Consider the following 18,323-nt stretch of genomic DNA (forward strand, 5'->3'; position numbering starts at 1 on the left):
CATTTGTTTTCAAATAAATTCTTACTATGTAGTATAAATTAATGGCATGTGTAGTGTGTGTGTGTATTTTTACAAGAGAAAATTACTTTCGCAGGTCTCTCAAAATTGGGTGGTGTGGGAACATCACAGTTACCTATAATACCTAATGTCCCTGCAGTGCCAACAGTGATACCAACACTGCCATTACAGACAGTCCCCACTGTGCCAGTTATCCCAACTGTAGCCCCAACTGCACTTGGGCAGGCACATGCTGGTGTATTACCAGCAGTTATACCACCTCCAGGCCTTGCCATACCTCAATTCCGGCCTCAGGCCGTTACAACACCAGTTACTGCTACAGTAGCAGGTTGGTAATTTGAATCTTTGTCATTGCTGCTGCTTGTATTAAAGTTTGTGTGCATCCTTAAAATACGTATATTACACTATTCTTATATGCAAACAAATTGTGTAGTGTTTACTTCAGGTTGCATTTCGTAGCATGCTGTAGAGCAAAAAATTATCATCTCTAATCGTCAGCCGATATACTTTATAAAGGGTAGAATTTGGCCTGATTGCTAATATGGTATCTATAACCAGCTTGTGTGTATGGGCAAGGGGAAAATCATTGTTTCATCAAATCGGTTGAGTTTATGTCTCATTGATACACATAAGCACATATTTCAGTCCGAAGTATGGATATGGAATAATTTTGTCTTCGGGAAGAGTGGACCATTGTGATTTATTTTTTTCCCGGTTTTCCTACATCAGTTCAGTCAAACATAGGTAGTAGTTAGGCCTGTTAAAGTGGTGGGGGTGGGGGGTGTCAACCATTCTTTTATTTAACCCTTTTGGGGCCATGTTATTTTCAAGGTATCAGCTGAAAAGTGCCAGGCGATTTTGTAGTGAATTGCAGAAGTTTGTTTAACTTACCATAAAATCTGAACCGTTTATCATAATTTTTTTCTTAATTTTTTCTTTTATAGCTAGTACCTTCAACTACAGGAATATGAGCAGAGTACACTATTAGGCCTCATACTTCTAAAGAACACAATATTTGTATTAGAGTTTTTGTACAGAAAAAATTAAAACTTTGGTTTTAAGTCATATTTAGCCTCATGAAATATAATTGAACTTAAAATTTGTGTTCATATTATCAATCTACATATTATTCTGAACAATATAATATTTTTTTGTGCGTTACTGTCACATATTTTAGAAAATAATGCACCCTGAAAATACTTATGCAAAAAATGGGCAAAACATCTATAATTTTGTCACTAGTTCCAACAGAAAATAACACAATACCAATTAAGTTTTAGGATCATTTATTGACACATAAATGTTGACCAACACATTTGGGATGTAATCCCTTCTTACAGAGTACACACATTGTTCTTGACCGTCGCCTCGTATCTTTTGTAGAGCACACAACACAGGCTCACTCCTTCTTTCCTGGTAGTATTTCTACACCATACACTGTGGGGGGGGGGGGGGGGTGCTGCATTTGCACTTGATGTAGTGAGTGCTAAGTTTTTGTATCTTGAACCACTCCCGGGACAACGTGCAGATGATTTTGCTGTTGAATTTCAGACGTGTGAGTGGTTTCTTGGACGAAGATAGATTTTCTTTATTAAGAATGTAAGCATTCAAAAACATTCTGCCAATTATGCTGAAAACCACTTTCTTCCATAGTTTCACAGTCTTCCTCTCATACAGACAACAGTATGTCATCATATATGTGGAATCAATCCCTCCCATGTATTTATTGTATTCAAATATGACATCAGGTATCTTCAAAGGTTGTCATTTGCAGATACTTCTCTCTGACACTGTTGTAGTAGAGGAGGAACTGATCAACAGAACTGGATTTTTCTGTGACATCTTTTCCCTGAAGCCACAGAGAAGCACAAAGGCCTTTCTAAATGATTGGACGTGCCCAATGTCAAATTGATTATGTGTGAGAAATTTTCTGTTCCTCCGAATTGTGCCAGTGAGGAAGGTTCCTATGGAATACAGTTTTTCCATTACTAGAATTGACGTGCAAAAATTGTCACAGAAAATGAGGTGCCCCTAGTTCATGTAATTACCAAGAGCAAGTAATTTAATTTTGTAATAACTACATAGCCTAATCCGTGCTCTTTTACCTCCACTCTGTCAGCTTCACATCTTGCTCCACGGTACACACAAAGTCCAAGGCAGTAGTTCACCACAGAATTACACAGCATCCAGAATTTTACACCCCCATCTGTGGTGATGTTTATTAGGGAGATACTGGATGAGTTGAGAATGAGTTTTAGAGCCAACAAGACTTTCGTCAACACTCTGCTGTTGATGAGGCATATAATGGTGACGAATCACATTATTGGCAATGTTCAGCATAATATCAAACTTTGCAATGGGGTCATACGCTGGATGCCCAGGAGGGTGCAATTTTGTATTATCTGCCAAGTGGAAAAATTTTAGGAGTAACTGAAATCTATTTCGTGAAAACATTCGGGGAAAACCATGAAGTTGCCATATTTTCCTCTATGGGCCAGTAACTAAAAATTGTCAGTTTCTTTACAAGTCCCATATTTAAAATAGCTGCCACAAAAGCCCTCATTTCTGGCACTGGGTAGGATACCACTTTCTCAAACGAGAGTTCACTGATAAGTTTACGTTTGCTTCGAGAAATAACCGAGCATATCTGTTTGTTTCCATTGCAATTATCGTCAACAGTTGCACTGGGGGGGGGGGGGGGGGAGGACAAGTTTAAAAAATCAATTGGCGTATCATTTATTGGTACACGTTTGGGGCCTGATAATTCCAAAAACATGAAGCAGTGAGGAGCAGGATTGTCCAACTCATCAGTTCCAATTTCAGCAAACGTGTCGCTGGCTGCAGTCATTTCTTTAACATCGTCTTCATCGCTGCTGGGTGCAGATTCAGCTATTGATGACTCACATGCTGAGATATCACCACTAGACCACTCATAGATCAATCCACTGCCCGAAAAGCCATCAAAATCGTTCTGACTTTCACTACTTTCCACGGTATACATCGCACACAAATGAGACTTCTTGCTTGGCTGAGCCATATTACCTTCGAAACGAACGAAAAACAACCTTGTGTTTGGAACTCGAAAATATTGATTATTGCCATCAACAGTCGAAACGAAGTACTTGGCGGTTATCTTTTGACCTTCGTTTGTCTTCATAACATCGATATACCATGATCTGTGCCTCACTTTGAAAGAAAAGTGCGCATAAATGGCAGTACGATTAGGTTGTACCTGGCACTTTTCGTGCGTACTGCGCGATCGGATTAGATTATATTTGGCACTATAAGGATTAACCATCTATCCTGTTAGGTTACTGTTTCCATAGCTCTTCCGAATACTTCTCTGGCCACTACAATGGGTGGGTTTTGCCCAGAGTTTAGTGCCACGAGCAATAGGAGTCAGTTGACAGATACTCCGTAAAGTTGTTGTAGTGGATGATTGTATGAGTCTTTCATGAAAATTGACTCCTTAAGATGATTTGCCAGTGGGGGCACAAAGTTGGTTAAAAGCAGTGGCAAATAGTATCCTGTGAAATTTGGTTAAAGTGGAGAAAGCTAACAGTAACAATAAATGGTTATCATCAATCAGAAACCTTGTGTAATTTCCCAATTAGTGCTGCATCCCACTTTATGGCAAGAGAGAAGGAAGAGATTGAAGACATGACAAACGGTGAGGTTGTAATAGAAGGGAAATTGCAATCTCCACTGCCTCGAGATGACTGGGTGGTGTTGTGTCATCTTAATCATCATCATTCATCCCCATTACAGTCGGAGGAAGGCAATGGCAAACCACCACCCGCTAGGACCTTGCCTAGTACAGCAGTGCGGGTCTCTCACATCGTCCCCTAGGCTCTGTCGAGGAGTATGAGACTCCTTCACCACCACCACCACCACCACCAACACCACCATCACCATCATCTGAGTCAGTAAAACGACTTTAGCTATTTGATTTAGTGCTACATTAAATTGAGACCTTTCTTTTAATTTATGCCAACTCTTTATTTTTGTCTTTTATCGAGGTTTTAATTACTGCAATAAAATTGGCAAACTAGGTGGGAAAGCTACGTTGTTGTTGTTGTATTAAGTCCAGAGACTGGTTTGATGCAGCTCTCCATGCTACTCTATCCTGTGCAAGCTTCTTCATCTCCCAGTACATACTGTAACCCACATCCTTCTGAATCTGCTTAGTGTGTTCATCTCTTGTTCTCCCTCTATGATTTTTACCCTCCATGCTGCCATCCAGTACTAAATTGGTGATCCCTTGATGCCTCAAAACATGTCCTACCAACCGATCCCTTCTTCTCGTCAAGTTTTGCCACAAACTCCTCTTCTCCCCAATTCTATTCAGTACCTCCTCATCAGTTATGTGATCTACCCATCTAATCTTCAGCATTGTTCTGTAGCACCACATTTCGGAAGCTTCTATTCTCTTCTTGTCTAAACTATTTATCGTCCATGCTTCACTTACATACATGACTACACTCCATACAAATACTTTCAGAAACGACTTCCTGACACTTAAATCTATACTCGATGTTAGCAAATTTCTCTTCTTTGGAAACGGTTTCCTTGCCATTGCCAGTCTACATTTTATATCCTTTCTACTTCGACCATCATCAGTTATTCTGCTCCCCAAGCAAAACTCATCTGCTGCTTTGTGTGTCTCATTTCTTAACCTAATTCGCTCAGCATCACCCGATTTAATTCTACTACATTCCATTATCCTCATTTTGCTTTGTTGATGTTCATCTTGTATCCTCCTTTCAAGAGACAGTCCATTCCATTCAGCTGCTCTTCCAGGTCCTTCACTGTCTGGCAGAATTACAATGTCATCGGCGAACCTCAAAGTCTTTATTTCTTCTCCAAGGATTTTAATTCCTACTCAGAATTTCTTTTGTTTCCTTTACTGCTTGCTCAATATACAGATTGAATAACATCGGGGAGAGGCTACAACACTGTCTCACTCCCTTCCCTTTCATGTCCCTTGACTCTTATAACTGCCATCTGGTTTCTGTACAAATTGGTAAATAGCCTTTCGCACTCTGTGTTTGACCCCTGCCACCTTTAGAATTTGAAAGAGAGTATTCCAGTCAACATTATCAAATGCTTTCTCTAAGTCTACAAATGCCAGAAACGTATGTTTGCCTTTTCTTGATCTATCTTCTAAGATGAGTCGTAGGGTCAGTGTTGCCTTACCTGTTCCAATATTTCTATGGAATCCAAACTGATCTTTCCCGAGGTCGGCTTCTACCAGTTTTTCCATTTGTCTGTAAAGAACTCGTGTTAGTATTTTGCAGCCATGGCTCTTTAAGCTGATAGTTCGATAATTTTCACATCTGTTGGCACCGGCTTTTTTTGGGATTGGAATTATTATATTCTTCTTGAAGTCTGAGGGTATTTCACCTGACTCCTACATCTTGCTCACCAGATGGTAAGTTATGTCAGGGCATGCTCTTCTAAGGCTATTAGTAGTTCTAATGGAATGTTGTCTACTCCCAGGGCCTTGTTTCGAATTAATGCGGTATTTATCTGATTAGTTGATGATTTTTCCCCCAATTTGCCATTTGAAAAATACAGGGTTGTCTTAAATTCACAAGGTAGACATTTTTATGTTCTGTAATAGATATAGGACCATCTTACAACTGCAGATGAAGCTTTGGCGATTGAGATCATTTAAAGATTTATTATGAAGAATTTGGAAATATTGTGTAACGTCACAAAATTGCTGACACTTAAGAGCTCACACTCCTGCCACTGGTGCAATTACAGGCAATGTCTAATTTGACTATAATTTATTTTAATGGACTATTAACATTAGCGCCATGTCCAACTCTTGTTCAGACGCTACGTAATGTAGACTTGCTGCTGTTGCGCAGGACAAAGATGTTAAGAGGGTTATCTCCATGACACTTCATTGAGGAGGTTAGAATCTGTTCTAAACTCCTTGTAGTGCATAGACACTGTTCCTTTTTTAACAGTGAATACTTTTTAATTAGCTCCATTAAGCAGCGTGTAACATCAATTTCACCAAATATATTATACTCTAGCAAAAGAAAAGACCTGGCCGTTTTTTGGTAGTGATGAAAAGAGATTGATTGCAACTAAATCATCTTCTCAGTTAGCTACCTTTTTATTTGTAGTCAGAATTTAATAGACTTGAATTTAAAATTGAACAAATACTCAACAATAATATACATTTCTGCAGAAGACTGTAAAAGTCTAGATGGGGTCAGTGGTATACTAACATGTTTCGTGCAGCAGTGGTGTTAATGCTCGCTGTGAGGTATGACTGGAACAAAAAGGAGGTGTGTTAGCCATTGGTTCTAGATATCAAATAAGAGAGCAGAGGACAGTTCATGTGTTGGGATACGAGAAATGAAAGGAAACATTGTCATATTCACATATCAGTATAGGTGTGAAATCTGCTCCATATTTGGGGGAGGAGGAGGGGGGGGTCAGATGTTCACAGGTGCTACTGTAACAATCACCTCAGACATCACAAAATACTCAGAAGAAACAGTAAAATATTTGTGACAGCTGCAATTATAAATTTAGTTGCTGCTCGTTTCATTTGTAGCAATTTCAGATGTGCCATGAGGTCCCACTACAATCACCACCTCAACAGCCAAATATTTGTGACAGCTTGCTCATATGTAGGAATACGCTGCCTCTTTTCTCTCCCCAAATTGGTCAGGTGAAACTCATACCGGATTATGATAGTGGTGGTGGTGGTGGTGGTGGTGGTGGTGCTGGTGGTGGTGGTGGTTTTTATTTCTCCTTGAATTGTCATAATGTAGATAAAGACATAAGTTTAGTATAGATATAATATTAATTTTTTGCCAGATGCTTTATAGCAGTGAAGCAGTCTAATTTTGAGGTTAAAAATAAAATTTTGTCAAAGTTCCTCGTTAGTTAGGGGGAGGTCTTATACTAATGTAAGTACTGTACTATGTTGAAAATTAGGTTGCAGAAGTTTGAATTTCAGTCTTCCTTTCATAAGCGAAAGGGTGGAGAACATGCCAATTAATTGCCAGTGGCTTTACAGAATAATAATTGTTAGTTTTGTGTGTCATCGGTTTCATATACTTTGTGGCAAAATATTAATATTTACTGAATGTATATTTATTTATGTTTACGCCACTTCCTGCTTATTCTTTCTGCCTTTTGTGTTAATTGCCTTTTCATGTTTCCTTCAATTTCAGATACCTTTTTTTATAGTTTTCCGTGGTATTTTAATGAGCATTGATACGTTGTATACTACCGTAATTGATAGCAAAGAATATCATACCCATCAATATTATGTTACTTAATTATTTATATATTTTGTTGTTTACTTATGTACGTATATAATTGTGTTTTCAGGACAGCCAGTTGCAGTGATACCACCACCAGGTGTAATAACACCAGCAGTGATTGGACAACCACTGTCAGCTCAAGGAGTTAATCCACAAGATGCTCTCAGGAGAGCACAGGAACAAGCGCAGGTTACTATCTTCTCTCAAAAGATAATACTGTGTTTTGCCCCTGTGTATTTGTATGGTTTGAATTTTACATTTTAAAGCCTTGAATCTGTAGTATGAAGAGTAACATATTTAAACATTGGAAACACCAGGTTGTGGAATATCAACAATATTAGGAAAAGAGTAGACTGCTATTCACCATAAAGGTGATATGTTGCAGACATGCTCAACAAAAAGACTGTTTCACATTATAGCTTTCAAGCCAAACCTTCTTCAGCAAAGAAAACACACACATACATTCACACTTTGCACACACAACCACAACCACCGGCAGCTACAGTTGGGGTACATTCACACCTTGCTCGGTTGCATGCAGAAACACTGACAAGACACAGTTGGCTCAGTTCTGTGACCACCTCTGTGGCTGTGGGTGCTTTTCTGCCAACAGGTGGGCACTAGCTGGAACAGTCTGGCATAGAAGCGAATGCGTATCATGGTATGATCCTTCATAAAAGATATTAATTATTTGTGTTGCTTTTTTTTATGTTAATCTGTTGACTAGTATATCATACATAAGAACAATATTAGTGTTCATTGAAGTATTACTGTCATTATTTTATTGAACCTTAATATTTTGTTGTTCTCTTTTTAAATTCATGCAGCAAAAACAACAGGAGGAACTACAGAAAAAGTTGTTAGAAGAAGCTGAACCACAGACCCTGCAACAGCAAGAAAATATGTCCATCAAAGGCCAGAGTGCAAGACATCTTGTTATGCAGAAACTTATGCGTAAGGTTGAGGTAAGTTTTTATGACTAGAGAAACGTATTGCATATGAGTTTTGTTGTAATATTGAAGGATGTTTTCTCAACCATTGTGTGAATTATTTTGTTAATATTCATTGTTATTACTATGCTAACAGAGAAAGTTGGAAGTTATTGCACGGAAAACGGATTTCGTACCAATCAGTGTTGTATTTGCACTGAAAATATGCTAAACAAACAAACTTCTTTTCATTTTTTGTTGTTTTGTATAATGCAAGGTGGCACTTTAAATAAATAATTTTTAAAGGTAAATGTGTTAAAGAATGGGGAAACCTTTCTAATGTTTTGTCGACTTAAACTGTGGGTGTGGGTCTGGGCTATACTGATTTACTTCCCCAAACCACATTCCACTTCTTTATGAGATAACTTGAGGTTTGCAGTCACTCTTCTTTACTGGATAGCTGGCTGCTGGAAACACTCTTCATTTCTTCTCCATCGAATAATGCTAGCACAAGAACTTTCAAGCCTCTTTCTACTAGTGAAATAAGTAGCCATACAAACTTTACGTTTCGTCAATCAACGATATGTTTGACCTTAAAGCACAATAAAAATTCTAACTTTCAACGTAATATGTAATTTCAGTAAGTCTCTCGTATAGTCCTATGTTAGAAACAAATTGATTTACATTTGAAAGAAAGTCTGCTTATACACCATGACTTTAAGAAAAGGAGATTGAAAAAATGTCTTGTCTCTTACAAGGCTGAGTCAAGAGTCTATATGAGTACTTTTTCAACTGTTCTTGTTTCACATAACAATAGTCAGTGACACAATAAGCACATAGCTGCATACAGATTCCATGGTTCTTCCATACAAACTCACAAACAGATCTGTGTATTGCGCGACAGGTACTTGTCGGTGCCGTTTGACCACCGCGTTTACTTGCTTCCCGCAACTGATTTTAAACCTGCACACACAAACATGTGACGTGCAGTAGGTAGGATTTTACCACCCCACACTCGTATCTAGAATATTGTGTGTTCGAGACGGTAGAAGGCTGAGTGGTTCTAGAATTTATACAGAAATTCTAAAATCATTACACCTTTTTCTCTCACAGCATAAAAATCATCCTCATAACAGTGAATGCCCTCGACCTCCGTCCCACGCATGCACTTATTGTTATTTTGACCTTTTATTCCAGAGTCGTGTTATAATCCTCCGTAACATGGTGGAACCTGAGGATGTAGATGAAACATTGCAAGAGGAGATACAGGATGAATGCAGCAAGTGAGTAACTTACTTTTTCTCAGTATCTGCCAAAAACTGTTATTTCTTGGGACTCAAAGGGTTCCTACTGGGGTTATGAAATTGTGACCTGCCTACCAAGGCAACCCACATTATTTATGAACTAGCCTTCACTTGCCTTCCTAAGCCTTTTTTCATGGCTCTATTTTTAGAGATTATCTTCCATGTGAGTTCAAACTGGTCTCACTCCTTTCTTTTGTAATAATAAGTCGAAAAAAAATTTCAGTACGCTGAAGTAATTAATTAAACCTGCTTCTGAAATAATTATGATAATATTTAGAGTAAGTTAAGAGTTGTAAAGTTGAAATTAGCTTCTTGCTGACGGACTCATCTGTTCAAGTAACTGATACGTACGAGGGCATACTGGAAAGTAATTCCTCCAAATTTCTTATGTGTAAACTCTCAAAGCCATGTAAATAATACACTTTCCTAACATTCTGCACCTTTATTCGTCGTGTCTATATATTTATTCTTAACACAAGTTACCCTGGTGACACACACTTCTCCCACTGAGAGACCAGTTTGTTGATACCATCACTGTAGAATGTTTGACTTTGTTGACGGAGCCACAACCTCAGGTCTGCTTGCACCATTTCACCACTATCAATGTGAAGTCGTCAAAGGTGTTCTTTAATTTTGAAAATATGATGAAAATCAGACGGGGCCAAGTCGGGACTGTAAGTAGGATTGTCATTGACAGTGAACCCAAGGTGTCCGAATTGTTGAAGATGTAACTGTGCTTGTGTATGGTGTGGTATTGCCATGATGAAAGAGAGGGTGCTCCATGTGTGGATGAACTCTTCGAATTTGAACTTGGATTAACAGCATGCAGGGTCTTATACACTGACATAGTTACGTTGCATGCTGAAATTCAGAGCCATCTAGTGGCAGAGGGTTGCAAATATGTAGACACGAAAGATTAAAGGGGCACAGTTGTCATAACATTAGTTCTGTTTAAAAAGCTTTAAGAGAGTCTTCACGTAAAATTTGGAGACATTGCGTTTCAGCACACCATCATATGTTAACTTGTTATCCAGAGCAAAACTTCCTGTTAAATTGTTCTTGATTATCAGAAAAGTTCATGCAGCAGGTAGTTCAGATATCTACTACAGAGTTAAATATACTTAATTTCTCGATGAAGAAACTCTCCTGTGTCATTCCGTGCCAAGTGGCCTAAATTTAAGCAAAGTCAACACTCAACCCTTTTTAATTTTTATGAAATTTTTGTGGGATGTACATATAGGTCTTACGTACCTGAATTTTTCCATTGTTTGATCATACCAAATTGCCGTTTGAAAAATTGCAAGTTATGGCCACTAGCCATCCTTACGTAAAGTGCAGATTTTCCTTATTGTGACAGGTATGAATAAATTACCAAGTTTGCTTTACTGTTGCTCATGATCTAAGGGGCTGGGATGCGGGTACATGGTGGTTTTGCTCAACTTTTTAGGTACAACAGTGTAGTTGCTGTACATGTAGAATTTTTACACTTAAGAATTGAAAACAGTCAAATGGAAGTTAGAATCGGACTCCAGGTTGGTGAATGTTACAGACAGTACTTTGGTGAAGTGAGTTGGTTTTGCAGATGATTCTGCATGTCACATTACAACATTTTACCCTTTTTTCTGAGACATTGGACTCCTACATATACTACTATATTCCACAAACTACTGTGAAGTGCTTGACAGAGGGTACATCCCATTGTACTAGTTATTAGTTTCTTCCCGTTTCATTCACCTATTTAGTGTGAAAAGAATGATTATTTAAATTACTCTGTGCTTGCTGTAATTAGTCATCATTTACATTGGTTCTTGAAACTTTTTAAGTTTTCTATGTAGTTTATGTAAATCTTAGAGGCTGCTAGTTCAGTTTCTTCACCATGTCTGTGACACTCTCCTTTGGGTCAGACAAACCAGTGACCATTTGTGCTGCCCTTCTCTGTATACAACAGTCGGAGAGTTGACCAATCGCTAAACGTGAACAAACAAGACCAGAGGCTGAAATTCCACACTATCCAGTTGGCTGCTGGCGAAGCCGGAAGTCATCAGAGCTACTACCAACCTATACAAACAACTTTCGTGCATAATTTCTACCATAGAAAATTATGTGTGTTACTTAAAAAGTTGCTGGCACTGAAGAACGCTGTCACCCTGCATATTTCCGCATCATGCCACAATGAATATCCTATTGCCTCCGCTCTCACAATTGTAGGCGGCAAAAGTTGCCGGGGTCAAACAGTACTGATAGCGCCAAATTTGAATGCACCAAGCAGGATGGGAGAATGCACAAACAAGTCGATTTAATATGCGTTCAATTCAGTTGGGACTGGGACTTCCAAAACTGGACATACTTTGCAGGAAAATGTGGTAATGATGGATGCACAAATGAGATTCTACTGTATTCTACCAGTAAACTGAAGTCTTGACACCTGCTTTACCTGTGAATGATGGAATGATCATCCCATTTCATATCTTTACAGAGTGCTTGTATGAATTCGCCAATACCAAATGTGACTCATTGATATTATAGCTATAGGATACTACATCATCTTAATTTTGAGAAGTGCAAAGTTTTTCTTCTCTGAATATTTAAAGCAAGTTACCAATCTTTGTACCGCTGAAATCTTATCAAAATCTGACGGGATATTTATGCAGCTTCTTTCAGACAGTACTTCACTATAGATAGCTCAATCATTAGCAAAAATTCTAGGTTACTATTAATATTGTCCACCAGGTCATTAATTTACAACATGAACAGCGATAGTTCCAACACACTTCCCTGGTGGGGGACACCTGCAGTTACTTCTAACTTTGGTGCCATTAACAGCCTTTACATATGACCAGAATTTCTCTGGGTTTTGTGAAAGATCATTTGACAGTATTCTGCTATGGTAGTCATTGAAGGCTTCATGCATTGCTCTCTTTATGGCTAACCTTGTTTTATTTAGCATCTCTCTGTTCATACCACTATGCTTTGTTTCACACCTATTTTGCTGTAGTCTCTTTTTTTATGTAGAAGTTTCCTTACAGTGACCGTATGCCACAGAGGGCCCTCCCATTATGAACTGGTCTATTGCATACATATCTATCCAGTGCATGGTCAGCTACTCTTTCAAACTTGACCAATAGTTCCTCTACATGCTCCTGTCTTTAATGTTGAGAGTTTGAAGTTCTTCACTGAGATATGACTCAGGAGGACAGTTCATAATGTTCTTGAAGGGAAAAAAACAAGAAGAAAATATGGGGCACAAGGGAGATTTGATACGGATGCACCCCTTCGCAGTCCAACCCCATTTTTTAAAGTTCTGTACACCTTCCTGTTTCATGCATGATCTGTGTTCAGTTTTTGATGGGCTATCCACTGAGGCAGCTGAACACTAACTCTGAGGGGGATGTGATTGGGGAGTTTACCTTTTAAGAAAAGGAAACTCTAATTTTCCCAATTGATTACTGGATAATTAAATTCTCCCCCAATGATTACACTATAAATGAGGAATTTATGTACAAGTGAACTGAGGTTTTCTCAAGTTTTCAGTTGCATCTGGAGATAAGTCTGGTGGATAATAGAAGAACCGGCTACCATTTTATGCTCACTCCTGATATTGAATCTTCCCCAGACAATCTCGCATGCTTCTTCAATTTCTATCTCAGTGAACGTGAGTTTTTTGTCTGTTGCAACACCACTCCATTTTCCATTAGCCTATTCTTTTGATATACACTTACAACTTCCCCAAAAATATCACTGCTGTGAATTTTGGATTTCAGACAGATTTCTTTGCCTAATATTATGTGAGCTACACTGTTTTCAGGTGCACTTCAAACTCTGGCACTTTGTTGCGAATACTTTTCCAGTTAACTACTAAGATTTCAATACTCTCACCTGCAAGAGGCATTCTTTTGGATTCTACACTTGTAACAGCACTTCTTTTCTAGTCCAACTCTTGAGATGATTACGTCAAAAATGAGCAATTTTTCTGACTGCTTTGGCAATTGCCACTTTTCTTTCAGTTCAGTAAACAGCAGTCAGTTATCTGAGCATTCAGGACATGCTTTGCTTTTACTAGGTGTTTGAAAATCTTTCGGATAAAATCCAACAGCAGCAGCAGCAGCAATGTTATGTGTAGTTGCTTCATGAGTTTCATTAATTTTTCTTTTTGGATAAACTCTGACATCGCTCATTGGCACCCATTGAGACTCCAGAGGAGATAACTCAATAGCATTTAGGCTTGTGTTCAGTAATTTTGATGGACGTACTTCTTCTGCTTCGTCTTCTGTCTGTGATGCAGCTGACTCCTGTTGTAATTTTATTTATTTATTTATTTTTCCTCCTGCAAATTTTTTCTTTTGACATGTTGGCACATTTTCTGATCAGGCCTATGATTACTCTTTGTCATTACTTTCAACTAATCAGCTGTCTCCAAAGTAACAACCCATGTTTCACAGAACAATTCTATATCTAGACCAAAAGGATTGCAGCATGAATTTGTGTAGAAGTTCATATTTACCCTAAATCAATGCAAGCCATAATACACTTCTTCGGCTAAGTATTTGTTGCTGTTGTGCTGAAAATTTATTTCTTAGAATTATTTGGGTCATTCCATGCCAAGTGGCCTAGAGGTTCTTGCATGACCATCACGGATTTTAATGAGATTTTGTATGAGCAATTGCACATATTCCCAATGAACGTTTATAAAGTTTCACGATCATTAATTCAGTACACTGGAGATAGTCATTTTGTGTAGTTATCGAAAGTGCACCCGTGAGTGTTTGGCAGCTTTGCGACATATCATCTCCAGTAATACTTTTTTGAAAGAAACAGATCTATGTCACTATGTACAGCTTCTTTGCACCCTCTTAAGTGAAATCATAAAAAAATATTTCCTTGGCAATTTGCATATGGATAATTTGAAGCAAAGTCCGCTGAAAAAATACACACATGATAAATGTGTTAGCTATTTATATCTCTGAAAGTATTTGATTGAAAAACATGATACTTTGCAATTTATAACTTACCAATGCAATGTCTAAGAATATAAAATTTAATTCTCCTGCTACTTTCCAAGAGTTTACAAATTGAGAACAAATTTGCCAATTTAAAAAAAAAAAAATTCAATTATGAGCATATAAGGTGCTAAAAAACGACAATAAGGTGAAGAAAATATGGCCGAAAAAATTGACGTTTCGAAAAATGTGATACTTAGCTTTTTATATCTCCAGATGTAACTGGAGGCTAAATATTAAACTTTGCACAGAATAACTTACCAATACAAAGCCTTTGAATATAAAATTTTATTTTCAGAATACTGTACAGTAGTTTACAAATTGAGGCCAAAGTTGACAGTTTTTATAAAAATACTTTAACAAAGAAAGTGTCTTATTCAAACTCTTTTAACCCCTTTTCATTAGAAAGACCATGTTCTGAGTTACCTAAAAACTGTATTTGGTTTTGAAATGCGAGCATATAAGATCCTAAAAAATGACTTCAAGATGGAGGCACTTTGAAAATTGGCCTGTTTTCTGATGGCACCCAATCTGACATCTTTTATGTTCAGTTATTTAATACTCTGAGGGAGGGATTATCAAAAGTCTTGATGACTAGGAAGTGAGATAAAGTGTGAATAATATTAAAAACTTCAGAAAAGTGGTGCCTTTGGTCGCAACTCATGTTGCGACTACAGGATGGAACTGGTTGTAAACATCAGTCTTAACTGTGCATTACCAAGGCAGTGGAGATCATGGTTGTAAAATTGTTGTGCAATACCTGCAGCATACATCATATAAACAGGTTGCATGTTTTACACCAGTGTCACGCTGTGTAAATTTTAATGTTAATGGCAGTCTTTGTGACAGTTTTTGGAATGTATTCATGTGGGGGAATGGTTAGTATGTCTTTTATTATATAATGCTATTGATATGTTTGTGTAATTCTGGTTTAACGTGTAGTGTCCTGTGTGTTATCATAGTTTGCTGTTAATGTGGAACAGTAGTGTACTCGTGAAAAAATGTGTTAATGTGTTGGTATGGTCCATGGTGGCTTACCACTGCTGGTTTGTTTTAGTGAGAAAACCAGCATTCCTAGCTGTGAACAGCAGCCACAAGTGAGATTCTTTACCACAGTTTCACAAGCCTGATAAGGGTTTCTTTATGCAGGATCCCAAGCTGATACATTTCTGTAAGTGTCAGAGGCCAAAGACTTAAGTGAGTTTTAGGATCCTAAGCTTATGTTGCCTTCAAGCTAATTGAAGTTCTTGCAGGATTCATTAATTTGCAGTAGAAAGCCATGAGGAAAACATACTGCGGGCCAGATGATGTCAGTCTCGGAATTGCTCGGGAAGAAATTTTGATAGACAGAACCCAAAAAATTATGCTTTTCAAATGTGATTACCTGAAATTATTAGTATCACAAGAGAGAGAAAATTAGTCTTTGTATTGGATTCCTTGTTCCATTTCATTTTTTATAAAAGGTATTTTATGTAGCTGAATGCTGTAGAGACGTCTTAAAAAAGGGGGGGGGGGGGGAAGGCTACTTAAGTGCAGTTTTTCTGACTCAAGGTCATTTCCAAATCATCGGGATTTCAGATATTGTCTTCAATAGAGAATACTAAACAATTGTAGAAAGTAATACAAGATGACAGATTGTCATTGTTTTTTATTGCCGTATATTCTGGAACTGCGAAACCAAATATAGCTTTTTAGGTAGTTTAGAACACGATCTTATTAATGAAAACAATTTAAAAGTGTTTTCAGAAGACTTTTTTTGTAAAAATGGGTCAAAAATAATTATTTGTGTTATTTTTAGAAAAATTGTCATTTTTGCCTTCAGTTTGTAAACTGTTGAGAAGCAATAAGAGAATAAAATTTTGTATTCTAAGATGTTGTTGTTGTTGTTGTTGTTGTTGTGGTGGTGGTGGTCTTCAGTCCTGAGACTGGTTTGATGCAGCTCTCCATGCTACTCTATCCTGCGCAAGCTTCTTCATCTCGCAGTACCTACTGCAACCTACATCCTTCTGAATCTGCTTGAAGTATTCATCTCTTGGTCTGCCTCTACGATTTTTACCCTCCACGCTGCCCTCCAATACTAAATTGGTGATCCCTTGATGCCTCAGAACATGTCCTACCAACCGATCCCTTCTTCTGGTCAAGTTGTGCCACAAACTTCTCTTCTCCCCACTTCAATACTTCCTCATTAGTTATGTGATCTACCCATCGAATCTTCAGCATTGTTCTGTAGCATCACATTTCGAAAGCTTCTATTCTCTTCTTGTCTAAACTATTTATCGTCCATGTTTCACTTCCATACATGGCTACACTCCATACAAATACTTTCAGAAATGACTTCCTGACACTTTATTCGATGTTAACAAATTTCTCTTCTTCAGAAACACTTTCCTTGCCATTGCCAGTCTACATTTTATATCCTCTCTACTTCGACCATCATCAGTTATTTTGCTCCCCAAGTAGCAAAACTCCTTTACTACTTCAAGTGTCTCATTTCCTAATCTAATACCCTCAACATCACCCGACTTAATTCGACTACATTCCATGATCCTCGTTTTGCTTTTGTTGATGTTCATCCTATATCCTCCTTTCAAGACACTATCCATTCCGTTCAACTGCTCTTCCAAGTCCTTTGCCGTCTCTGACAGAATTACAATGTCATCAGCGAACCTCAAAGTTTTTATTTCTTCTCCATGGATTTTAATACCTACTCCGAATTTTTCTTTTGTTTCCTTCACTGCTCGCTCAATATACAGATTGAATAACATCGGGGACAGGCTACAACCCTGTCTCACTCCCTTCCAACCACTGCTTCCCTTTCATGCCCCTCAATTCTTATGCTAGGAACGTAGGTTTGCCTTTTCTTAATCTAGCTTCTAAGATAAGCCGTAGGGTCAGTATTGCCTCACGTGTTCCGATATTTCTACGGAATCCAAACTGATCTTCCCCAAGGTCGGCTTCTACTAGTTTTTCCATTCGTCTGTAAAGAATTCGCGTTAGTATTTTGCAGCTGTGGCTTATTAAACTGATAGTTCGGTAATTTTCACATCTGTCAACACCTGATTTCTTTGGATTGGAATTATTATATTCTTCTTGAAGTCTGAGGGTATTTCGCCTGTCTCATACATCGTGCTCACCAGATGGTAGAGTTTTGTCAAGACTGGCTCTCCCAAGGCTGTCAGTAGTTCTAATGGAATGTTGTCTACTCCCAGGGCCTTGTTTCGACTCAGGTCTTTCAGTGCTCTGTGAAACTCTTCACACAGTATCATATCTCCCATTTCATCTTCATCTACATCCTCTTCCATTTCCATAATATAGTCCTCAAGAACATCACCCTTGTATAGACCCTCTATATACTCCTTCCACCTTTCTGCTTTCCCTTCTTTGCTTAGAACTGGGTTTCCATCTGAGCTCTTGATATTCATACAAGTGGTTCTCTTTTCTCGAGAAGTCTCTTTACTTTTTCTGTAGGCAGTATCTATCTTACCCCTCAAGAGATAAGCCTCTACATCCTTACTTTTGTCCTCTAGCCATCCCTGCTTAGCCATTTTGCACTTCCTGTCGATCTCATTTTTGAGACGTTTGTATTCCTTTTTGCCTGCTTCATTTAATGCATTTTTATATTTTCTCCTTTCATCAATTAAATTCAATATTTCTGCTGTTACCCAAGGATTTCTACTAGCCCTCGTCTTTTTACCTACTTGATCCTCTGCTGCCTTCACTGCTTCATCCCTCAAATCTACCCATTCTTCTTCTGCTGTATTTCTTTCCCCCATTCCTGCC

General features: G+C 38.1%; 1 protein-coding gene across 4 annotated transcripts in view; it reads left to right on the forward strand.

Moving 5' to 3' along the window:
- The window catches only part of LOC124800645 (poly(U)-binding-splicing factor half pint), a 119,198-nt gene that overhangs the window by 92,209 nt on the left and 8,666 nt on the right, over positions 1 to 18,323 (forward strand). For all 4 annotated transcript variants that reach the window (XM_047263011.1, XM_047263012.1, XM_047263014.1 and 1 more), the window contains 4 exons: positions 95 to 346; positions 7,381 to 7,502; positions 8,141 to 8,278; positions 9,440 to 9,525. In XM_047263011.1, the coding sequence (XP_047118967.1) occupies positions 95 to 346; positions 7,381 to 7,502; positions 8,141 to 8,278; positions 9,440 to 9,525 (598 nt within the window). The remainder of the gene's footprint in view (positions 1 to 94; positions 347 to 7,380; positions 7,503 to 8,140; positions 8,279 to 9,439; positions 9,526 to 18,323) is intronic.

The sequence above is a fragment of the Schistocerca piceifrons genome, chromosome 1 (genome assembly GCF_021461385.2).
Source record: "Schistocerca piceifrons isolate TAMUIC-IGC-003096 chromosome 1, iqSchPice1.1, whole genome shotgun sequence".
Taxonomy (NCBI): domain Eukaryota; kingdom Metazoa; phylum Arthropoda; class Insecta; order Orthoptera; family Acrididae; genus Schistocerca; species Schistocerca piceifrons.